Here is a 25,502-nt window from a genome sequence, read left to right as displayed (position 1 = left end):
AACTTGTCCTCATAGTTTGGGATCCAAAACAGAGATTCTTGGATTCCAGGACAGGTGCTTACATGTCCTCTGGTTTAAATAGCCTACTTAAGTGAAAGATTTAAAATGTGAATGCCAGGCATTCCAGCAGCTCCACAGACTTGGTTGACCTTCAGAGGTACTCACTTAGAGCCTGTAACTGTCTGTCCACTCGAGAGAGGAAAAATTACACCTAGTGGGGACCAGGAATCTTCCAGGGAAAAAAAAAAAAAAAAAAAAAAAAAGTGGAAAATGTACACTATCACAATCAAAGTTTTTTTTGTTTTGTTTTGTTTTTGTTTTGTGGGAGCTGCCCCCAGGGAACTTCAGGTCAAAATTGAAGCCAGCTCTTCTATATTTTTGGACTGAGACATTCTCCATTGTTACAAGGGACAGAAATTCAGGTTACAGCTTCTTTCTGGTACAGGTTTGTGTCACAGGGGTGCATGCCAGCACTGGACACACTGGATGTTCTGGGTGTCTCTCATTTGCTTCTTTCTTAATTAGAAGAGGGATGTGAAGTTTGGTCTTCCTCATTTGGGAATTTACTGGAGTATTGGCTATTCTGCAGCAGCACTTTACACGGTCAACACTTACCCCGAAGTGAAATAGGGGAAAAGGGCTGAAATATCAGCGAATTCAGTATGAGAGGAGATGAGCTTCTTGTCCAACATTTCTTAGCTTGTTATTGCCAGGATTGCTCACTATGCTGCTTACCCTCTTGTAAGATAACTTACTTGCTTACTTCAGGTAGGGCCTAAGTCACTTCTTGATATGGTTATCATCATCAGGATGATTCTGTAACATTTTTCACAAGACAGTCTCAGTATGGCAAATATACAGAGTAGGTTTACAGAGAAGGCCATGAACTCATTGTCTATGAATAAGCAGTGGGTACTTCCTTCTCATCCAGGAGAGTTAGTCATGATTTACAACAGTGACAGAGAAATCGGAGTCTGATGTATACTGACCACATTTCACTGTCCTCACGCTGAAGTGAGTTACAGTACTAGTTTTGATTATAAATTGATCTTTCTTCCCTTTTAAAAGCGTCATGGAAGTCACCCATGCATAAGCCCTGCAGTGCTCATTGCTCATTTGGTTCTCACAGAAATACAGAGTGGGGAGCTCGCTCCTTCATCCTGCTGCACCCACTGCTCTCAGTCACCGCTGCTGCAGGCAGAAGGGAGCAGTGGCAGGAACAGGCATCACAGGAGCGTCTGCAATTGCAGAGCTGAAGACATGAACGAGTGGCATGGCAGCACAGAAAAACTTTTTCCAAAACTTTGTTTTCCTCCCAAAACAGTGGGGGCAGTCTATACATAGGTTCTAGCAGTCACTGGGCTAGCACAGTACCTCTTTTCTTAATGACAACAGGAAGCCATAAATGCTGATATCTCTGCACTTAAACACAGTCCTCAGTTGCTCTTGTAGTATTCAGCTAACAGTTGATCCCATCCCCATTTATTGCCACATAAAAATAACGCTAGTGCTTATAGCTGGGGAGAAGGCACAAACTCCTGTAGGAAGAAAAGAAGAAAAAAGCTAAACACGTTACTGCTTTGTTTTCCTTCTTCATGGGCTTTCAAGTGAATGTTTTACATACTTTGCTGACCAAGCACCATCTCCAACATCTTCTATTACTTCATTGTGTTTCAGTCTAGAGGAAGTGCTTTCCTTCCTTGCCTGGCAGACCACAGGAACGGTAGCTGAACGGGGTTAGTTTAGCACTAGTCCAGGACACACGAACTGCAGAATGCAAAAGCAAGGCACAGCTTGTTTGAGCAGATCCGGCTCTGTGAGGTGCTAACACTTGACTGGGTTCAAGGAAGAAGAAAGGATGTTCATTCACTGATAGAAAGTGAACGTGACCTGCAGTACATGTCATGACAGAGATTAAATAGTGGCATGCTGATGACTAGTATTAAATGCTGTGAATCAAATGAAGCAATTGTCCCCCCAAATTGACAGCGATCGGAGTCCCATTTTTAACGTTTAGCGTAGCTCTCTCCCTGTTGGCTTCAGCCTTTTCACCAATAAAATCCTGTTTTCCTCTCTGTTGTAATCACCCTTCTCATGTTCTGAGCAACATTCAGAGTTTGAAGCCATCGTTTGTGTTTCATGGAAGTGATTAAAACCATGTTACAAGTCAAACAGGAGTTTAGAAGAACATTTCCTGTCGGTCCTGCACTCTGTGCGCCTACTCAGAATTAATAGCTTTTCTGCAAATTAGCACATAATGGGTTAAAAGCATGTTTATGTTGGCATTAAGTACTCTGGCTTCTTTTTCTCTGCAAGGCAAGACAATATTTTGCAAACTTTTTAAAGAATCTCTAATAGATATTATAGTGGCGCCATTCACACTGCTATATAGTAGTTAAGGCTGTGTCAGCACTTCCATTATGAATCCTGTTTTTCAGGGATTTATAACCCAGCCGTAAAAATTTGCTCTGGGCTGAAATTTGGTTTCAGCTCAGGGAGCACATTTTTAACAGATTAAAAAAAATCAGCATGGCCTTTTTTGAGTTATAGGAGTGTAAAAAGAAAAAAAAAAAACATGTGAGAGAGAAGTGTTGGGAGAGAGAGGCAGACAATTCTTTCATGAAAATAACTCAGAAATAGGTCAGGATGAAAAACAAAGATCGTTCCTTCTCCCTCTCCCCAAGCCAACGGGACAGGAGTGCTCTATTTTTATAATGGTATTTTAAGAGGAAATGTGATTTTTTTTCTTCTCTCTCTGTGGTTTATAGGTAGTCCCATTTAATTCTACAGACGTTTATTGCACGCTTAATTTCCTCGTCTTCCCCCTGTGTGCCCTGGTGCTACTCTGCTGGGCTGGAAGGGATCGCATGGCCACTGGCAGGGCATGGCCTTGTCCCAGTGTCACCATGAGGCACCTGCAATGGGGCAGCCCACCTGGCACGACCCCATGGGGCAGCATTTCGCCACCCTGCAGGCACAGGGGGCAGAGCAGCAAGCCCCACATTGTTTTTGGTGCAGGAGGTGAAGGCCTGGCAGGCGAGCTGCTGAAAACTTGGGCCCCCGCCGTGTTTCTTCCATGTGGCTGCTTGTTGTCACCCATGTCTCAGGCTCACGGTCTTCCCAATCTGCTGGGAAGAGCCAAGTGTGGGATACCTGCTGGTGAACCGGGCCCGGTCCTGCCTGTTCCCAGCAGCTCCTGACCACATAAACAAGAGACTGGTCCCGAATCGTGGCATCGGGTGGGATGGGGCTTTCCACCGCCAGAGAGCTCCGGAGCTCCACCTTAGGCGCCTCTTTGTGTCAGTAGAAACCACATGAACAGCGGGACGGGCTGGGTCTTGAAAGTGGGCCTCAGCCTGCAGTTATCTGCAGCCGTAGATATATCCACAGAAACTTGTGTGTGATGGGGGAGGCTGGGATCCGCCGCTTCAAAGGCCCGCCGTGCCCTCCCTGGACGTGTGCATGGGCTTTGTGTGGCCATGCTGCAGGTGGGGGAGATGGCTGCGATCTCGCAAGCATCAGTAAGGAAGCCTACCTGGGCAGCCTGCTCTAAGGAACCTGCTTTGGCAGGGGGGTTGGACCTGTTGATCTTTCGAGGTCCCTTCCAACCCCTTCAATTCTGTGATACTGTGTGTGATACTGTGTGAAACAAGGCAGGTGGCTGGTTTTGCCCCTGAAATCTTGCTGGGGTTTGTTAAGAGACTGCAACGCCACAGTTTCGCTGCTGTCAGTGCCACAGCTAGGTCAGGAGGGCCCATCCGTCCTGGTAGCTCAGCTCAGACGTGCTCAGGGGATGGTTTTCAGCACACACGGACCCTAGAGAAGTTCGTTCAGTGGTAGGAGCCCTGTCTGGCAAAGCTCTGAATTCAAGGCTCCAGACTCTGCTTTTCCAGCATCGGAAAATTCCTAAATGTGCCTTGAAATCTCCCTTTATACGTTCAGAAATTGTGCCATGCGGGGACTTGTAAACCTAACACAACCAGGACATGGCACGTATCAAACTAGGACATGGCATATATCAAGCCTGACATGAAAGCGAGAAGCACAAGAAAAACAGGAGGATCACAGGGAGACAGGGACTAAAAGCTGCTGAGAGCCGATTAGCACCTTGCGGTTCTCACGCTGTGCATTTCTGCCATACTCAGTAGTCAGCACATCTGAAGTTTACGTGGATTTAAATACACACTAAAAGAAATAATGCAGCTCTTAAAAGGGTTTTTACTAATCTCCTTCTGTCTCTCATTATATCTCTGTGCTCATAACAAGGCTGCTTCCTGCTTTACTGTTTTTATTAGTTCACCCTTTCTTTCATTCACTTACTCTTTCAGTTCTTTTTTTTTTCTCCTTTTTTTTTTGTCTTTAATGCACTTCACATATTTTGTCAGGTTTTTACAATTGCTTAGGCTGCAAGAGAATATTTTTCTATTCTATTGTACTTACCTAAATGAGGGTCTTTCTCTGTTTTTTAAATATCCTTTTGGTTCCCTAGGGAGAAGACTTGAATCCTGTTTTTTTAAATATTTGTGAATTTGATCCAGTACTGCTATCACAACTATTTATGTTGTATTTACTACAGTCCTGCTTCTGTCAGATAAGAACAAGACTGGAGCTTTTTTTTTTTTTAGCCTAGCTTCTAGCGATCCAAGGAAATGCTTTTATATCTTTTTTTCTTCTTTTCTCTTTTCGCTCAAGTGTTGAATAATTCTGCTGTTTTCATGTCATGTTTGATCTTTGTTTGATTCTAGGCCTTTTTATTCATGCACAAGTATGCAATATCTCCTATCCAGCAGCATCCTCTGTGCTTGTACATGTATAACTTTACAGCATTTGTATTTTAAATGTAAATTCCTTCTTATTTTGTACAATATTATACATTAAAATGAGTACAGGGCTCCTTCAATACATGTGAGTGACCTGGAAGCTCCAGAGGCAGCGGGGCAGCACCCTGCTCATGGCTAAGCTGCAGTGGCTCTGTGACCAGACGGGATGCTCGGTGGTACTCTTGGGGTCAGGCAGAACTCGGAGGTCCCATGTGGGCTGCAGCACAGGACCTCTTGCAGTGAGCTGTGCAAGGCCATGGGCTCAGTCCAGCTCCTCCAGCCGGGAAGCAGAGCACAGGCACAGCAGCTTCATTACAAAGCTGCTGAACATAAGCGAGAGCAAAGTATGGAGCTTCCTTTTTGGGAGCTTTCATTGCACTTCAGGCAATAAGCACGTAACTTACGGCACTGGTAAGCTAAGCATCACACCGGGCTTTGCTAGACGTGGAGGGTTAGATGTGGTTTGTTTGGTTTTTACTTTAGGTAGAGCAGATATTTGAAGGCAATTGCTGTATTCCTACCTAGAATTTCTGGAGATATTGTCACATCACATAGGTCTCTGTGACAAAACAAAACAAAAAATACTTTGATCAGCTACTTATATTTCTCGTAGCTTTCCTTGAAGAGAGTCTGTGTCTCCTGAAAGCTGAGATCAAAGTAACTGTAAGCCTCTAGATAGGAAGAGAAATTGCAGAAAATTACATGGATTCTTTTATTTTATTCAAGGTAATGGACAGTCAGGAAAAAGGAACAAGGGGAAAATGGAAGTGGCTCTGCAAGATAAATGGTTACAAAATCTTCATATTTGAAAGAACAAGCTTGTCTATTTTTTTTTCTTTCTTTCTTTCTTTTTTCTTTTTTTGCTTATACTCCATGTATTTGCAGTAGTTACAGAAATGTTTTACACTGGAAAAAGTAATGATGTTAACATTCTTGTAAGAGATTGCCTCAAATAAAACTTCAGAGGCAGACGAATGAAAGAAGAAAATAAGGTTAAAATATGAAGCTTAATATCGCCAGGGGGCATCTGGTGTGTCAGTCAGATGAATGAGGTAAGCTGATTTATGCCCTACAAACTTTAGCCAAGGTGTTTCTGATGCCGAAGAGGGTTTAATAGGCTGCTGGCCTCCCACAGATCACTGCTAACTGCTAGGGAGATTTTGCTGAGGTAGAACTGCAATCATTTGTGTCTCCATTGCTTGTGAACACTCCACAGCTCCCAAGCTGTTTATTTTTTGCCTTTCCCCTTTCTATTGATTTTTGGTTGTACTTTCTTTGCCAGTCCAAGTAGGCAAATGACCAAGTAATAAATTTATACTTCCAGGCTGTAGAGAGGATTTGATTTAGCGAACACTTTTTAGCATTTGGAGCAGTTTAAAGTGAGTTTTCCAGTTGCAGTTATTTGCTCCCCTTTTATGCCGTTTTGCTGCATTGTCATGCTTGTTGTCTTTGATTCTCGGAAAGTGATGCTTTAGTGGTGACAGTGGGATATTGCCTCATTACAGCCTTCCTTGCCAGATGAGTTCCCTTGGTGCCAATTCCTATTCAGTAGGGGATGCTGCAATAGGTCAACCTGTACTTTTTTGCTAGTCATTCTTTTTTTTTTTTCTTTTATTTATTTTTTTTTTAACATGCATTGCTTCTGTCTAAAGCACTTAGAGGCAAATTGTGCTTCCACCTTGGTAATGGTTGCTCTGCTACTCAGGGGGACCACGCAGGGGGACAAAGATTTTCTCTGGACATGTGGAGCTCCACGGGGCCCCCTAACCTGGTGGCAGGAGGCAGAGGGCCACAGCCACAGGAGATGGTCAGAGGCTAAAGTTTCTAACTTCCAAGCTGCTTTGTCTCCCGAGGGCCAAATTGCTCCTCCACCTTTCGCATTTTTCCTGCCCTCTCTATTTAGACTGGATGAAGTGCAGAGATTTTGTCTATTAGAGCGAAAGCTTTGACCAGGTTAGGCAAACCTAAACGTGGTGATAACAGCCTCTCCCGACCACAGGGAGTGCTCTAAAAGCAAATACCCTGAAAACTGAGGGAGCTGAGTACTGCAGAACCGCTTTACCGTGCCAGTGCTCCTGCCTGTAGTTGCTCCTTTGAATCTCTCCCTGCCCCTGGAGCTGGCAGGGGAGTCGTAGCCAGTTCCTGCCTCTTCAGGCAGCTGTCAGCACAAAAACCTAGCGTGAGCCACGGGGAAATGGGATGGCAAGCAAGGGCTACATCTCTCCGACACCTGAAGGTAGCTGTGCAGCACAGCAACTGGGAAATAATTTTGAAGTGCAGCTCTGAGCTGTGTCACTCCGCATTTAATTAAACGTTAAGATACAGCAGGGCTTGGAGTTAAACTTTAATGTATGCTGGGTGTTCTCTGAGGCACTGTGCTGAATTATCTTTTTTGGCTGCTGGTATTTTAACCCAGTATGGCCTAGGGAGACTGCAAGGTCACTTGCAAAAGCAAACACCTCAAATCTGTAGTGCGAGGCCAAATGTGGGAGACCTTTGGTCACCAGTTAAACTCTAAGTACAAGCCTCTGTAATTTTGCAATAAATCTGTCTGTTTATTGAGTGATGTTTGTGTACCTAATTATGAATTTGGAACAGTGTTCCCTGTTAGCATAATTCCTATGATGCCAGCAGAGCTCTTCAGGCTGGAAATGTGACACAGCTGCAAGGTTGGTTTGGTGTAACTGCAGAGATACTCATGGCATTTTTTGAAAATACAAATGCTTCTGAAATACAGATAAATTGATTGTTTAAAATCACAGGTAGGTAAAGGCATAATTGATACACAGATTAGCCACCTTATCAGTATGACCCTGCTAGTGTAATTGTAGTTTTGCAGCGTAGAGCAGCATCCCAGCTTACCTTCCCACAGTTGCTCACGTTTAGTTGTAATTTACCACCAGGTCATGAAACTGATGGAGGGGTGAAACTAGTACATCCTGATTTTTTTCAGACGAAGGGTCATACCGGCTATACCCCTTTGGAATTTCACACCTACACCTCCGTGTATGTGGAAAGGAGCAACTTCATCCTGCTGGCTGCACAGGGACGTGAGCTTCCCCAGCCCGCAGCCTGAGGCAGCTCCCACCCCTCCAGGGCAGCTCTGCCCAAGCTCTCACTCTTAAGATTGCTTTGCAAGGAATAAATCCACCTGAAATAAAATGGGGTTTGGTCACTCGCTTTAGATTTTGCTGCCTCGGAGAATATCTTCAGTTATTTGCTTCAGTGCTTTACAAAAGCTCTAAAGCGAGGACAAAATTTATCAGTGACACCAAGAAGAAATAGGAAGAAGTGAAGGGAGAGATTATGAGAGCCCTTTTAATACAAAGAAGTGCAGTATAAATTGAGAAGATTATTTTATCTTTGGCTCCTCTGACAGGTCCCCCGTTACATAAGTGTTCTGCTTTTTCAAGTTAGGTATTGCCTAAACGTCAGGCAGAGATTTCCTGAAATAGGAACGCTGCGTTTATTTAATCTGGGGCTTTAAGTATTTTCCATTTCAGAATAATAAATATGTGAGATATAGGATCTCTTCTGTGTAAAGTCTACATTCTGGGAACATACAGGAGTATGTTCAAACATACTGAAAAAAAAAATCTTAGTCATGATTTTAAGAGTAAAGCTTTAATTTTTGTCTTGACAGTACTACAGTAAGCTTTCCTGTCTAAAGAAACTCCCTGAAGATGTTGATTCACTTGGAAAGGAGTGAAATGTCATACTCTTTAACTACATCTTTTTGTTTTCCAAGCTCCTCCCAGAGAACTGACAGAAGAAGAAAAACAGCAAGTTCTCCATTCAGAAGAATTCCTGATATTTTTTGACCGGACAATACGTGTAATTGAGCGAGCTTTGGCTGAAGATTCAGACATATTCTTTGACTACAGTGGCAGAGATGTAGAAGAGAAAGATGGGTCAGTTTGGGGTTTTGTTTGCTTTTGTAAAATAAGCTTATTAAAAAAAAAAATCCGATGCCAAGAAACCTTACTTTTGAAACTAAACTAAACATTTTAATAGCTAAGAAAATGGTAAAACCTCTCCTTGAAGTCCTGGGTCACTTTGTCAGCCTAAATTATTTTGTAAAATAGCTTTGTGCTTTATCACTGTATTGTGGTGCATTTTTTGTTTTGTTTTCTTGTCTTTAAAATGTTACTCAGATGGTTTTATTTTTTGTTTCATTTTTTGGATGAAACTTCAAATTATGAAGAAAAATATGAATAATTGAAACATAGAAATGTGTGTGTACACAATGAATATGTAGATGTGCACGTGTACATTCCAGTGGTGTACATCTGTGTACTTAGATTATGGCATTTTTACAAAAGCAAATTACTGTTGTTTATATCATACTGCTGCACCAGGTCTGTGATGGATCCCGCTATGGGATGCAATGTGTGGATGGAAATGATGATGTCCCAAAGTGTCTGCAATCCAAACACATAAGACTGGAGGTGACAGGTTGCAGATTGTGCAGTTTATAGGGGTACAAGAAGCAAACCTTGTTAGCACAAGAGGAAATATTTAGGTTTCAGCAGCTGCGTATCCGTTGAAGCCTTGTGGCAAATCAGGAGCTGTGTTGTGTGTTAAAGCTACTGCATGTTAACCCTGTGACCAGCTAAACACATCCCTGCAGCAGCATTGCACCAGCACTGAGCTTCAGCAGGTCCTAGTGGTGCCAGAAAGCATTTGCCATCTCCATGGCCAGGGGGAGATGCTGTAACTTCATGATTTCAGCAGTGAAAAATAAGAGAATGTTGGTTATAGCTTAGATGTGAAGATTCAGAAAAGGGGTGCTGAATGCCAGGTACTGAGAGACAAAGGTAGCAGGGGGGTCCCAGGGTGTTTCAGAAGAGCCAGCCAAAAAAAGAGACAGGAAGGCAGCAGAAATTAAGAAATCTGTTTTTGTGAAATACTTGTAAATCTGTTCCATAGTGCAATGTTGCTACTCCCTACAAGACTGTCAGTGAACGCAATTAAATGAAGGTGGCAGACTTCTCCAGAAGTTAGTCAGAAACTTTTGCATTGATTTTCACAGCATTTGAACCCTGCTTCCTCAAAAAAGTGTCACTTTGTTTGGATTCACAGAGATGTTCAAGCAGGAGCCAACCTTTCCTTTAACCGTCAGTTCTATGATGAGCATTGGTCGAAGCATCGTGTCGTCACCTGTATGGATTGGTCTCTTCAGGTAAGATGTGAAGCTGGGAGATATGTTTCTATATAGCTTCCAACTTCTCCCTAAAAAAATACAGCCAGTATAATTTTGCCACTCGTTCTGCAGAGTATAATGTTATTTCTTAGCTAACAGCAGGGCACTGAGTGAGCAAATGCATGTTTCTCCGTAACAAAGAGTAGGGGGCAGTAATGAAGTTGTTATTTTTGCATATGCTACTTGGTCTTCAAAGTCAGGACTTTAAAGGTTAACAAACCTAACAAGACTAAGGAACTCTCCTTTTTTCTTCCTCCCTCCACTCCTCCAGCACACAGAATTCCTTTTAGGGCAAAAGTTTTAAAATTAAACCAATTAAAAATAATTAGGTAAGTAATAATAATAATATACATAATAATATATAAAAATAAAAATAGGGAGGAATATATGTTAATATACTAAATATATTTTAATATACTAAATATATGTTTTAATATACTAAAACCCAAAATATGAACAACTGAACAACTTTGACAGTTGTTCAGTCCATGACCAACTTGAAAAGGCTGAAAAACCATCTTTCTAAAAACGTTGGGTCCTCTCTCCAAGCTGTGGGAGACAAGACTGCAGCTGCCCAGGCAGCACGCTACAGTAACGTGCCTGGAAGGTTTCCAGCTTCTGTGCACTGCAAAGCACTGTCATACTGCAAACTAAGACTAAAGAGCTGCTTAAGCTTCCCAAAGGCAGCACAGCCACATCAGCAGGGCACGGAGATGAGGTTAATTAGTTACTCCACTGGAGAGCTGGTGTTAGTATACACACATCACCACAGGTCGTAGTTTGACCGAATGTCAAATTCATTTGGTCGCAGTTTCTCTCCAGCTGCTGTCATCCTCTCTGCATCATCCCTGTCAGCCTGTTCCTAGGTGCCAGCCTGGAGCATAGCAGATGGTTTCCTTGGGGAGGAGCCCAGGGAGCTCCAGGGTCCTTAGCATAGAGCTAAGGGCAAGTTTTGCTTAGCCTAATTGTGGAAGAAGTTGCTCTTTCTGCACCCCGTTAGATATGCCTGGGGACAAGGAGGGTGTTTAAGGCCACGTATGAGCTGAGTAGCACAGTGATTCTTCATCTGTCACTCTCTCCTTCCCTGTGAAATGGCAGCTGGGCTCCTTCCAAGATCCCGGGAGCTTCTCAGGGTTGGTGGCAGTGGACTGTAGGAGGTGGCAGGACAGGAGCGTGAGCATTGCTGGTGTGCTGAGCAGGCCTCGCAGTCTGACCGGGGTTGTGTGCACAGCAGCCAGCTACAGACTCTTCAGTGTTTAGAGAGTCTGCTTGTGACATCCAGCTCACGCCCCGTGTGTGAAATGAACGATTTACCCCTTTGCTTTCATACAAAATATCAGCTTAACAACAGGTATGCGCTGGTGTGATGTGGGTGGCCTTTAAGCACATATGGATTTCCACAGAAATCAAATATAAGCCTGAGGAAACACTTATCTTAGGTTGTTCACTTGTTCAGGGGCTGGAAATTACATGGAATTCTTATCTGATATTTTCCTAACAGGCAGCTCGTACTGTATTCCCAGGGCAGCAAGAAAAAAAGCCGCCTCAGAAGAGCACTGCCAAATGTAATTGCTCAGCCCCTGGGGCACACAGGCATGTTCTGCTTCCCACCTCTTTGTTCCCGGGTGGCCCCTCCTGCCTTCCCCTCCGTTAACTCCTCACACTCAGCTCCTCAGCACCCTGCGGGGGCTTCTCCACCATGGGGGCTCCCGCACGCCGGGGGCTCCTCCACACCACCCCGTGCCGGCCTGGGAGGAGGCACCACGACTTCTCCTCCCTGCTTCGAGGTGTGCAGTGGTATTTCACCTAACCACCAGCTCCTCTTCTCGCACACGCTGCAGGCCACGGCAGTGTCCAGTTTGCCAAAGGACAGCTTGAATAATCATGGGAACGGCCGAGCGCATTGCTCAATTTTCTGCGATACAACTGCTGCTGCAAAACACCCCGGAGGCGAATAGAAACTTAATCAAACAAAGGAGCTTGATGCATTGATTAAACAAGTTTTTCTGTTCCGAGTCACATGTAAAATATGGCCCCAAACATGTGGGATCATTCATACCATTAAAGCTGACCCACCAGCCCCTTGATTCTTTTGCAGAGCAAAGGGAAAATGGGAGAAATCCTTCATCAAGGATCTAAGGGAAAGGCCCAGCAGAGCGAGTGTAAACAGAGCGTGGGAACACCTTGCTTTGTCTGCGAGGAGGTAACTGAGCTTGCCTAAAGTCAGGAAAGCCGCAGCCGCGGGGTTATTGCCGTGTCCCTCTCGACTCGCAGGCAGCAGCCTTGACTGCTTTTTCACACAGCATCATTCCCACGCCACTCTCAGCTCTCAGTGGCAGGACAGACAGGCACCCAGCGAGGAGCAGAAAGCTCTAAGTGCAAGCTGATTGAGAAAAGCATCGAGGTTGTGTTGCCAGCATGGATTTGTGGTGCTGCACTTGGCTCTGTTTCTGTAAAGCAGAAAGCTTCCTAGTGCTGCTGCCCAGCTAGGTATGACCCCACCGTCTGCGTGGAGTTGAAACTGCATTTCCAGTCCGATGCATAAACTGTGATTGCGAAACCTACCGGCAAGATTTGAGTCAGTGAGCACCTGAACGTGCTTGGTAAACTCTCTAGAGGCATGAACAAGCCCCAGAGTGCCTGGAAAGTGGTGCTTCAGACCTGGTCACACAGCCTGGCTGGCTGCCGGTGGCAGGGCTTGTTGCTTCTGCGTGCCAAGGTCACTGCTCCTTCGAAACCGTGGGCTCAGCTGCTGGCGCCGACGGTAGCTGACCTGCTTGGTAAAAATGAGATGCACTGGCACAAGCCTTCTGCGCACACGGTTTACTTGGACCGGGGCCAGACTGGGATGAGAAAGTTCAAAGAAGGAGCTAAGCTGACTGTTCTGAAGTGGTTGCAATCCCCGTCGTGGGAGAGAAGAGGGTGCCCAGATGGGGTGAGAGCAGTGGGGGGCAGGCTGGCAGGGAGGCGTCTGGAGAGGTTTACCAGCAGGTGTGGGATTGAACCACTCTCAGGTCTCCCTCAGTTCTGGAGGAGGGAGAAGAGGTAGTTGGTCTGGCATATGCTCCAAATCCCATACAAGTGGTTTGGGTGCCCTTATGAGCTGTGCCACCAGCCAGGGTCTGGTGGGATCTAGGTACCTCTCAGTCAGAGCCCCCTTTTTCTAAAAAGGGGAAGAGGCAGCTTTGGTGGCCACATGCTGTTGCTGGTTCTCCCACCCACGGGTCTGGAACCTGGCTCAGGTCTTACAGGGAACGATGACTTTGAATAGAAAAATCATCGGCTCCGTGATGTATTATCCATGGAAGCGTACCCAAAGTGGGAAAGAAGAGCTGCTGATGGCAAAAATTACAGCTGCGCGCATTATTTCATCCAAATGGATTTTGAGATCAGAGGGTGCCCAACCGCACTGATAATGATATAAAGGGGCTTTTGTAATATCTAAGATGCCTGGTGTGGACCAAATTCATAGCTCCCGGTAGCACCACTGGCAATTCCTTTGTCCCGCTTCCTCTACATCCACCAGCTGCGTGGTTCCCCTGTGAAGTGGGGAATGGTTTGGCAGGAATTTACCTGGGAAAGGCAGAGAAAATGATTTGCAGGCATCATTGTGAAATTTTGAGGGGAAGCATTCCTAGTTTACAAGAGGAGAGTGTGGGTCCTGTGAGCGTGGGCTGCTGGCTTATTGGCCTGCCAGATCCCTGTGCTCTGCTCCAAATGTGACATAAGGTCCACTTCTATGTGTGGATTATTTAGAGGGAAGGACAGAGGTTACCAGAGGTGCGGAGTGTCAGAAATACAGGAAACTGGGCGCTGTTGTACCAGCAGAAAGTAACTGTTTTGTTTTGGGGGGCAAAGTGTTATGTCTTTGCTGCTGGGAGCTGAAAAGGGGACTTGAAGTATACGAAAAGAGCCCAGAATATACTGCAGAAGTGCCCGTTGTGCAGAAGGCTGTGAAGTGTGCATAATGTAAGCCCTTTCTGCCAAGTTTAAACATGATTTTGTCTTAGCAAATGTTTCAGCAGGATTAGGTTAGGCTGTGTGGGACAGAATCCCAGTGTAACTATCATCAAGCAGTGGTATTCTATGAGTGATACTTCAGACTTGCTGTTCTTTTACTAGTTTTGTTTGTGGTCTTTCAAAACAGCACAAGGTCATCAACAGAGCATGAAATACTGATGTTTCATATATGATATCATGTGTATATATGTATATATAAACAGCAAATACATATGTGTGGTGCATATCTGCTTATATACATCAGTAGATAATGGCTGTACAAGAAAATACAGATCTGATTTTGCAACAGTCTTACTAAGTCAGTGGAATTTGAGGTCACCCTGTGCTTTATCAGATGTCCTCAGCATCTTGCAAAATTGAGCTTCTGTGAGGAAAATGTTTTGTTTTGCTCAAGAAGAGCTTTTAAGTCTTTATGTATAAGTGAATTGGAGGAGTGCATAGTGAAATAAGAACGAATAGTTCTCAGGGATGCTGAAGAATTGTGAATTTCAGAATAAGAGCAAGCCAGTGCTGTACTCATACTGGTTTTGTTACCAAAATCAATTAAGACAATGGTTTGTCCCTGAAGAAATGCTTAAGCAAATTGCTCAAACCTTCAATTTTTTTCCTCTTAACCAAATTCCTTGCTTTGCTTTCCCTTTATGAGTATCCTTTTAGTTGTCTTTTCTGAGAATTATCTACAGAAAATAATGTTGCCTTTGTGGTATGTGAGAATAACTGCAAGGAACAGGGGCTTTAAGGACATCAGGGACCAGCAAAATAGAAAAACAAAATGTAGCTAAATCGTAGGTATTATAATTAAAACCAGATATTCCATATGTAGTGTGAGATTATTTCTTTCTCATCTGATTTTGCACAGCTTCATCATCCAGCTTATTTCATTCTCTTTTCCTTTTTTTTTTTTTCTAGTACCCTGAGTTGATGGTTGCATCTTATAACAATAATGAAGATGCTCCACATGAGCCTGATGGGGTAGCCTTGGTATGGAACATGAAGTTCAAGAAAACCACACCAGAATATGTTTTCCATTGTCAGGTAAGACGGAGGAAGCCATTAATTTCACACTAGACAAAACAGAGTTTACTACATGGCGCATCTGCCCACTGTTTATACGAAGAGGTTGAAGTTAAAAATAAGCATTTTTGGAAAAAGTACAAGTGGCAGTCCAGTGTTTTTAGAAGGCATCCAGCCCTCTTTAACAATGCTGCAAGCCTGTCAGGGACTGCGTGTCATTCTTTGTCTATTTAAAACAGTCCCTAAGAGATTTAGTTTATAAAACCCTTGCACTTATGAAGTAACTGTGGTGTACCACTTCCTCATCCAGGCAGCAACATATGCTTTCCCACCCACGTTAGCTTCCTCGCATCCTCTGTACTCCAAGCTGCCTACTGTTGCCTTGGCTCTGCTCAATATCATGTTTTGCCTGTAAAATTCCTAAGCACAATGTGCATTTCTGGGCATGCGTCTTACAGCTTGATGAAAACTGTCTCAATTACAAGGATTACTCCACCAATTCCTGTTTGACCGTCCTTTAGGTTAGCAAACCAGTGTTTCCCTTCACTCAATGGTACTTTATGACCATGCTGTTTTGGAAGTCTGTAAACAATTCAAAAATAGTTGGATGTTTTACTTTTTTTATTTTTTTTTTTAATTCTCTTTTGCCACTGCTTTTCTGTGTGAAGTGGCACAACCTGATATTGACAGAAATGTTCTGCTCATTGGCTCTATCTCCATCAAGCTATCCAAATGGTGGAGCAGGGCTTGGGCCAAATTTCCAGCCTCTTTATTAATATCCTTCTGTGGTAATTAAATACAGGACAGTGGCATTCAAAACACCATATGGAAAAGTTTCAGCAAGTAAAACTTAACAATCAGAGATTAGTAAAATGCAGATTATACTGCGGTAAAAATTGCTTCTCTTGGAAGGATATGTATTACCTGGCTAATTGTGTAAGCTAAGTGTCATTTTACATTCAAGGACCAAACATCTTTTTGAACTAAGTTTATGTTTGGACTTGGGTACATTATCAGATGTAACATAGTGGGAGGGAGTTGCTGGAATTGAAGTTACTGCTTCAACCCGATTAAGTAACCTTTAATTCTGGGCATGTTTTTCTAATTTGCTATACTGAAAAACAACTTCACAAGGAGTCTAGGCCTGCATAGCAAATATGCCATACAGATTTATATACATATATATATGTGTGTGTGTGTGTGTGTGTGTGTAATACCTTTGAAATGAGAACTTGCATTTTTCTGGATATCATATTCAGCAGACTGATGTGTTCTTTCAGACTGCTTAAGATCTTAGCTCAGATCCCATCCTCAAATTCTTCTAGGATGTACATGCAGCTTACTGTTTTAAACAAAATATTTAGGCGAAGAGATCGCCCATTGCTGTTTTGGAAGAATAATTCTTGAACTAGATTGATTCTGCAAGTTAATAATCAGATTCAGGGTAGCCCTACTGCCTACACAAAAGGGAGATTGACTACAAACATAACAATGTGTTTTGTTAATTAAAAATTCTATCTAGTTTTAAAAGCTGGTGCACTTAAACAAGGGAAGGCATGGCTCACTAAATTGAACTGAGATACTGAGACAAGCTGTACTCTCTATTAGAAAAGCACGCATAGGGCAAAGTGATGGGTAGAGGTTTGGATTTGTCGGGCTTCTGTGTAATTCCTCTATTAAGTTGCGTGTCCTGAATTTTAGCATGAGAACCATAAAGCATGTGAATTTTGAGACACATGTGGCACTGTGCTTTCTACACATGTGGCACACATGGCACCATGCATCCTGGACTAATCATATTTCAGTGTAATGAAATCAGTTCTTGTGTTCATGGGAAATATTTCTTTTCTTGGTCAAACTCTCCTTAGCTAATTTGCTTTATGAGTTCATTAGGAGCTGGAACCATGTTTGAATTACCATTATCAGGCTTCTGACGTGGAATATCTTCTGCATCTCCGTATGGATGGGATTACCTGCATGAGATTAAATGGGGAAGTGAAATGCATTGAGTGTTGGTCTCTTGAACAAAGGCTTTGTGCTAACTGAGTCAGATGGAAAATGAGAAAAAATATCTTAGCCCAAAGTTATTCAGTTATTCTGTTAGTTAGTGGAAACAAACTGTATCATTAGTTAGCCCCATGTCATTTATATTACTATTTTGCAAGAGAAACATTCCATCGATTCAGTCATTTCTCTAGGTCTTCCGTGAGACATGCCCAATTTTTCTTTAGCAATGCATGACTTTTTAACAGTCCAGCCCAGCAGCTGTGATGAACATGCACGTTATTGTTACAGCTAGGTTGCACAGGTATGACAAACACACATTACGTTTAGCACATTTTCACAATAGATCTCTGGTTTCTTTTCCAAAGAGTTTCTATAAAAATGTGGTCTGAATAAACACTATGTGAATGTGACTAATCTTTGCCTTTCAGTTCTTGGGCTCAGAGTGAGATACAAACAAGTAGAAAGTCATTTCAGATGTGACATGGTGAGGAACTTCACCCCTTCTGTGAAGCCAAATCAATAAAAAGGTTTATGAAGCCATTTCTCAAAAAGGTCTAAGAAATTCTACCACACGAGTTCTGGTAACATCAATAGGAAAAGATATGTGAAACACCTCTGGACAGTTAAAAAGTTGGGTGAACTTCAGCAGATAGAAATTTAGGCAATTTTACTTCCTTGTGCACATTTAGTGAATTCTTGAATCTAGGGACCATAATGTTCTTTCTGTGTTTCCTGGGATATTACAATGATTTAAACGAGTTGATTACCAAGGGATGTCTTCATTTTCTTTAACTCTTCCTGACTTGCTGTAGTGTTACATAGGATTATTGAAAACGTCATAATCAGACCAACAGACAGGCTTTTCTAGTGCCTTCATTGAAAGTTGCTAGAACCTACAGGCTTCTACTGAAGTTATCTATCAGCCATGGCAGGCAATGATACAAAAATCTATTGATGATGATAGTTTTTTTCCTAACTCTAGTCAGCAAAATGATTGATTTCAGTCCTTAAATGTGAGGGATGATGTATTCTCCAAATGTTTATCTTAGCTGTTGTCAATAATGATGTTACTGTTACAAAATTCTTGCCCAATTTGAAGTCATATCAGGCTCATTAATGCTGCGTAGTTGGTAGTAAATTTCGTAGTGCTACAATATGCTGTGCCACAAATACTGGCTTTAATTCTAGTTAGTATGTATTAAGGGAAAAAATTACTATCAGCCAACTGGACTTGTTTATCTTACTCATTAATTCATGTGAATTGTCATATGATCTATCAAATCCTTTCTAAACAAAACAGTCCTATTGGTTTCTACTCTTTCATCTTGTGGAATATTTCCTTTCTTCTTCTACTTCTACTCATTTTATTTTTGCCCTTCTTCAGCTTTTTATATTTCTACTTTACCCAGTGATGTGCTGCCAGTATTTTAGCTGGGAGTCCCACAGATTTTTTCCTCTATAGCTCATCATACATCTCTTTACCACAGGGTTAGAAATGGGAAAGCAAGGAAGAGTGCGGGATTGGGCAATTTGTTCATTTGTTTTCCTATGCAAGCAAAAAAATGTTGTCTCGGAAGCATAATCAAAGTAGAAGGGTGATATCATTTGCCAAAGGAATGGATGCTCGATGCTTTCCCTAGGTAGCAAGGAATAAATTGAGCATGTCATTAATGCTGCGGAGTGCAGACTGGGAATTTCCTTGTAGGGAAAAGTCAGGGATGTCCTCTTCCCGCACGCTGGAGCATCACAAACTCTTGGTGTAATGCAGTGCATTCCAAAAGCAAAAACCAACCCTTTCAGAAGCACTTTATGAAACCCTGTGGATGAGTCATGCCTGGTTGGGTTGGTTTGGCAGTATCCAGAGAGGCAATGAATTCCAGCAAAGACATGGAAATCACATTGACTCTCCCTCCGTTTGGTGGGAGAATTTTAAGCAGTAGTTCACACTGCTTCTCTCAGCTACTGTTGGTCTGCGTTTAGATGAGGGTGACGAAAATAGTATGGCAGGGTTATTGATGATATGACTCAACATGTGCTCAATCCTATATCAATTTATGCAATGCACGAGGCTGGCCTGGGCTGTGATTGTTCCTGTACTACTGGTTGATAGAAGAACTTACTCTCTTAGTAAGTGCTTACATGTCCCTTTTGTGTTTTTTTCCCTAGAAATAAAATAAAATAAACATTTAAATTGCCCATTGATTATGGGGATTATTTGTAGTACAGTGCTCCTTGTTTATGTACTACCGGTCATCTCCTCCCATGATGTTGCTCCAATTTCCTGGGAGGCTGATCTAAGCCAAACTTTCTAAGCCAAACTGTCCTAAAATATCTAAAAGTTTGCATCAACATCTCTGGTGGAGTGAGGCAAATGAGAACTCCAGCTGTCTTTGCCCGAAAAAGACTAGCTGAAGTTTGAGCTATTATACTCTCCCTCTTGGCAGGGCCTATAAGCGTGGGTACAGCGCTGCTGTTATACCAGATTTGCTAGCTTTTGGGTTAGAGCTGGTCTGCAGGGATGGAAGACAAAAGAGAAAGAAATAATCAGTGGTTCTAGGGGACTGTAAGGTATTAGAAACCATTTCCTTTCTTCTGGAGCTGAAGAGGGGTTATTAAAGTTGGCTGAGGTATCTGGACCTCAGCTTCAAACATCCATCACTTCGTAGAAGGAGGGGTAGAGCAATGCAGCTGAAGACATTTGTGTCATGCAAATAAACCAATTTGAATCTTACTTTTTCATGTGGAGGACTCTGCATTCTGTTTGGAAAGGTTAATGAGCCCTGCTTTCTTACAACCACTGTGATGCTGGAAGCGACAAGAAAAAGAATAAAAGACTACATCATTTTGATTTATTTTATATTATTTCCTGATATATTAATTTCCTCCTTCTCAGCTATGTCTTTTGCAAATGTCTCTAAAGTGCAGTGAGAAGTACAAAGCTGACACTTAGAAGTAACTCCATTCAGGGTATTTTTGAGGAAGGAGAGCATATGTGAAGTAGCTTTCATTTAAGGAAGCAGTAACCATTTAAGAGCTCTCTCAAGGAGTCAGATCGACTTTTAGCATAATCACAAAAAGATTTCAGCAGTATATCACTTTTAATAGCTGCAGCTATTTCTGTCCTTTTCCTAAAACGCCATGCAGTCAGATTTACTTGGTTGGTTCCATCTCATTACTAAACTGTCAGGGCTTTTTTTTTTTTTTTTTTTTTTTTTTTTTTTGTGGTATATGGGACTTGTGTTTTCTATTTTAATTTCAAGAAAAGCTGTCCATGCTTGGAAAATATTGGTAGATTGGGTACAGAAATCAGCCACTCAACCGCACCACAAAATGTTTCATTCTCCCCTGGCTTTTTTGTAGTGGCTTCTATACACTGTCATTAAGTTATGTGTTTGACCACTCTTCATTGCTTATGCTGGTGTGGTCTTTCCCTTTTCAACTGAATGGATGGAGTCAGAAATGTGTATCTTAGAATTAGATGCACTGAGGTAAGCGAAGGGCTGTATTTAGTGGCTGATATTGGCCAGAGTTGCCTTTTTTTTTTCCTGATTTGGTTCCTTTGTTGTTGTCTGCTCTTTCAAAATCAACATAAATTCCTTCAGATGTGCTTTTTGCTCCAGCAGCCTGCCTCCTAAAGGTGCTGAGTGCCCAAATCCACGAGGCTCGTGTGTGGAGCAGGCTGAGGTAACAGCATGTATGACTAATATCCTCCTTTTCCTCCAGCCCTTGAGTTTCCTTCTCTGTGGAGGCCAAGCCAGAGGTCAGTCCCTCCGCAACTCTAAAATTATGAAAGTATTACAACAAATATAATTGTTAAGGGGGTATGCTTGGAATATTTAAAACCTACGGATTTTTGGTGATAATTATATTGGTGTTTTTCCACAAAGATTTACTCAGTTTGTTCCTGCTACCTACGTTTCATGTGGGATTTAGATGCCTTTGGAAAGACGCTAGTTTGGAAAAGGCTTTTTCATCAACAAACGTTTACAGAGGAGAAGTGAGTTTGATGAATTATCACTGAAACGTGGTACACAGTAGGAGAACAAGAATCAATGAGGTTCAGATTGCGTGTAAGCAAAAACTCTTTCCCCATGAGGACAGTCAAGCACTGGTGCAGGTAGCCCAGAGGTTGTGCAGCCTCCACTGTTGTCTCTTCAAGGCTGGATGAAGCCCAGAGCAACTTGGTCTGATCTCACAGCTGACCCTGCTTTGTGCAGGATGTTGGACTAGAGATTTCCTGAGATTTTTTTAAGCCGAATTATCCCGTGAACCTATGATCCTAAATGTGAAGTGCAATCTGCCTGGTTTTGTAGCAGTTCTCTGGTAAGTGGACCTCTGAATGTCTGCCTGTGAAGATGCTGGGACACCTCTCATACTGGTAGTGCTCCAGGGCCCAGGGATCCAAATTTGGTGGAGAATTTCTGTAATACATACCAAAAAGAGTTGAAAATGGAATCAAGCTTCTTCATAGATACAGAAGTTTGTTGTTTTTTTTTATTATTTTGTTTTGTTTTGTTTTCCATTTCATTTCCTGCTGTGCACTGTTGGTAGGATGACTTTTGTAGAGCTCTTATCTGCCTGTTCTGCAAAACACATCGTTACTGTTACACTCACGTCCACAGTCATCAGCACACTGTAATAATTCATACAGATGAATAGGTGCACCATTTTGCATTTAAATTTTGGAAAATTTCTAACTGTCCTGTTGGGAAGAACGGTTTCAACTACAGCTAGTGATAGAAAGATATATTTATTCTTACTTTAAAGAATAAAAATAAGAACAAGAAATATTTGTTCTTATTTTATTTTTTCTCTGTCCTGTTGTGTTTGTCCAGACTGGAACACAGGAGTGCAGAGCAGAGTTTGTGCTGTGAGGATTTCAGTAAACAAGAGCCCACATTTGTCCTCTTAGGCTTTTGTTTTAGATTCTTCCTCCTGTTTTCAGCTCATTGGAGTTTACACCACTTCTAGCCTTTGGTGATTAAAAATAACTATTGTTTGGCCTGAGATTACTGTTCCAGTACTTGTAGAGAGATTGTGTGTGAGTCAGTAGAAGTTACACCCACACAACCAAAGGATGAATGTAGTCTTTGGAAAAAGCTTCTCATGCTCTCAGGTGAGAGAAGAGAGTTGCCTTCAGCCAGTATGTAGAGGAGCCAAACAGGACTAAACATACAAGAGACAGTCTCCTGTCTCCCAGATGCTACTGCACTCAGAGACATCACTGGGGGAGGACAGAAAAGAAGCTGGAAGTGTATGTTCTGTCCTGGGTGCCACAGTCTTATCCAGTCCTGAGATCGCCAGCACGAAATGCCCCAGGTGAGCCCCGAGTCCTGCTTTATTGCTGAAATGCTACAGCTGTTAATGGGGTATCTGCTGCCATGTGTAGCTCAAGAAAAAGCATGCTGTGTTTTCCATGTAGCCTTTTAATACTAATCTCTCTTAAAACTGACTTTGTTTCCACACAAAACCAAATCTTAGTATTTTTCATAGCAGGAGTGGGAGAAGGAAACCTTTTTTGCAGAGAAGCTAAGCATCAGTATTTAGATAGAAGGGATGTGAATTGGGCCCACAGAGTTGTGTGCCTTCCCTTGGATTCACCTTTATCTTTCCTAACCCTTAGCAAAGCTGTTTCTTCCATGATGACTTTGATCTATTGTTATCTTGTGCAGAAAAGCAACACTCCTATCAAAGCCAGTGTGTGAATTATAACAACATAATTGTATGCCATATCCCATCAGTCTGTGAAATGACTGCTCATACAAAAGGTGGGTGCAGTTTCCCTATTAGTAATTAACATTCTGAATTACTCGAGGACTGTATTTACACATACAAAGTCTGCTAGCAACAGAATGCTCCTTCGCTTAGAGCAGTGCTTACCATAGATCATCCTCATTTGAAACTAAGATTTCAATTATGAATCAAACAATCAGGAAGTGACAAATTTGTGAGATTTTTTTTGGATAGAAAATTTTAGGCGGATCCTGCTTCTAAGCCTTTTTTGGAGGGGGTAGAGTGTCATACATTTAAATGATATGCTGTCACTACTAGCTATAGTGTTAGGCTTTCTGTATATTTTAAAGTAGTGATTTGTAATGTATCTGTCCTTAAATATGCTATTTCTCTTCTTCAATTTCACACATTCTTCCTTTCAGACCAAATACAAGAGACAAATGCAAAACACAAATATCAAGTGTTGGGTACTCTTGATACAGCAGGCATTCTGTTTGTTGTTTTTTTTTTTTAAAGTCTCTCTATTTCACTGATAACTTTCATTGTACCTTTCTGAATTACTGGCATCTAATACACAATATTTAAATATAATGCAACTTGCAGAAAACCTAACCTTTGAATTTGCAGAGTTAGACATGCAGTATTTTTAAACTTTAGCTAGCTAAGGGAAAAAAAAAAAAAAAAAGATCTCAGTCAAAAACTATATTTCATAAGAGAAAATTATAGTGATATTGATGGTTTGCCAAAACCTCAAGCAGTGACAAAATCCACAGTGTCCTGAAAGAGATGCCTTTGCAAAACCATTCCTTTGCAGATGGCTTAGATTATTGATACTCACAAACACATGACATTATTCGTTCAACTGAAAATTTTGGAAAAGTCTGTTGATAAAAAATGCAAATTTGTCATACTATCCCAAAATCGTGGGGGAAAAAAAAAAAAATCACCTAATCCTGCAATTGTTCCTGAGGGTGTTTTATAGTTTAGTAGTTGTTGATATGGTTACATTTTAACATGACCTGGTGTAAAATATTTTGAGAAAGGAAGAGAAGAAAGAACGTAACTTTCCTTTGTTGATGCAAACATTACATTTTATGTATATCTGAAACTCCCAGTGCTGAATGAGTTTGGGGTGCACAAGAAATGCGGGATCAGATGTGAAATCACTAACAGGGATCCTTCCACAGAATTTTTTCCATAAAGGATATAAAATACCATGCAATTCCCTAGCTGCACTGCAAATGATAGATAAACAGCCATAGGCATGACTTTTCTGTTTGGGTTCTCTAACTGTTCTCAGGGCAGGCTACTTGCAACGAAGAGTACATTTGGTCCAAATTCAAGAAAATTATTTCACCTCATGATTTTTGTCTCTGTGGGAGCTCTATGTGAGGAGTGAAGCCTCTTTCTGTGTTACCTGGCACAAAATATAAAACAGCTACTCTTTCAAAGTGCTGTGGAAGGCTCCACAAACCAAGGAATCTGTCATTACAGCCTGGGATACAACTGTCCTCTGCCTTAGGTCTAAAATCAACAGTTTTCTGCCCTCTGCCCCCATGGCTGGGTTACTGACAAGTAGTTCCCTGAAAAGAACTTTTGTATACAGGCAACATCTATTTAATGATGATTAACGCTCCATGCTTCCCACAAAGGGAAAGTAGAAGCACGTGCTGGCTGGCTGTGATACCGATATTATCCTTGGAAGACTTTTCACATGGGGCAGAGTCTTCTGCAAGCCAGCAAAAAGGGGAGTCTCCATCAGCCCACTTGGTAATTCTTACTGTATGAGCACTGCTATGCATAATGATGCTGTATTTGCTGTCACTATAATGGTAATTGTAAGAAACGAGCCCTTCTTAGAAACAAGTGCCTGTGTGAAGTGTTTTGTGGAAATTTCGTGGTTCGTTGTATGGGTCAACCAAACGGCGGGACCTTGCAGGTGAGGAAAGTGGGGCATGAAATTTCCTGAAACTAAGGTGTGTTTGGCGAAAGGGAGATTACAAATAGGGTGTATAATGGGATGTAGTCTTGTATTCCTACACAGCCTTAGCTGCTTCCTAATGCTCTGCTTGGTGCAGAGCCGAACTACTTAAAATCAGAATTGGTACAGGAGTTTCCTGTAGGAGACGGGAGAAGTGCAGAAGCAACTGCTCTCACCCTTGTTCTTAAACATAGACTTACCTATGGTGTCTTCTGCATTTCCCCTAGATAGCTGTTTATCTGTGCCTCTCAGTCTCAATCCTCATATCTATGTGCAATGTTTAATTAATTTTCAATTATTTCCAATTATGCAGTGACACTACGTATAAATGATACATCAGTGAAAGTGATGGATTTGGGCAAATATAATAGCCTGTCAGTCTTCAGTAGAAGCTACAATTAAATCAAAAAGATAAGAAAAGATTACTGTAATTATTTTGACAATGAACTGATAGAAGTTTGCCCAAGTGACATAGACTGCAGAGTACAAAATGCCAATTGCTTAAGAACAAGTAAAATAAGACTCACTGTTGTCCCTTTGCTCCCTTAGGACTTCCTGCTGAAGTTACCTGATAGCCTTAAGCTGGAAAAATAAGTGACTTATCTCCAGGGTCGGGCAAAGCTCCACTCAGGCAAAGACTTGTAGTATCTTTGAGAAGTGAGAGGGGTCCAGATTTGTTTAGTTCTGGGCTCCCCAGTGCAAGAAGGATGTGGACATACTGGAG

At 42.1% G+C, this 25,502-nt stretch overlaps 1 protein-coding gene across 7 annotated transcripts in view; it reads left to right on the top strand.

Annotated features, from left to right (window-relative positions):
- DYNC1I1 (dynein cytoplasmic 1 intermediate chain 1) overlaps positions 1 to 25,502 on the top strand; it is a 188,727-nt gene that overhangs the window by 100,282 nt on the left and 62,943 nt on the right. For all 7 annotated transcript variants that reach the window (XM_072033627.1, XM_027450829.3, XM_027450824.3 and 4 more), the window contains 3 exons: positions 8,569 to 8,731; positions 9,903 to 10,002; positions 14,953 to 15,078. In XM_072033627.1, coding sequence (XP_071889728.1) covers positions 8,569 to 8,731; positions 9,903 to 10,002; positions 14,953 to 15,078 — 389 coding nt within the window. The remainder of the gene's footprint in view (positions 1 to 8,568; positions 8,732 to 9,902; positions 10,003 to 14,952; positions 15,079 to 25,502) is intronic.

Source organism: Anas platyrhynchos, chromosome 2, assembly GCF_047663525.1.
Source record: "Anas platyrhynchos isolate ZD024472 breed Pekin duck chromosome 2, IASCAAS_PekinDuck_T2T, whole genome shotgun sequence".
In the NCBI taxonomy this organism is placed as follows: Eukaryota; Metazoa; Chordata; class Aves; order Anseriformes; family Anatidae; genus Anas; species Anas platyrhynchos.
This window is presented reverse-complemented; position numbering and strand designations above follow the sequence as displayed.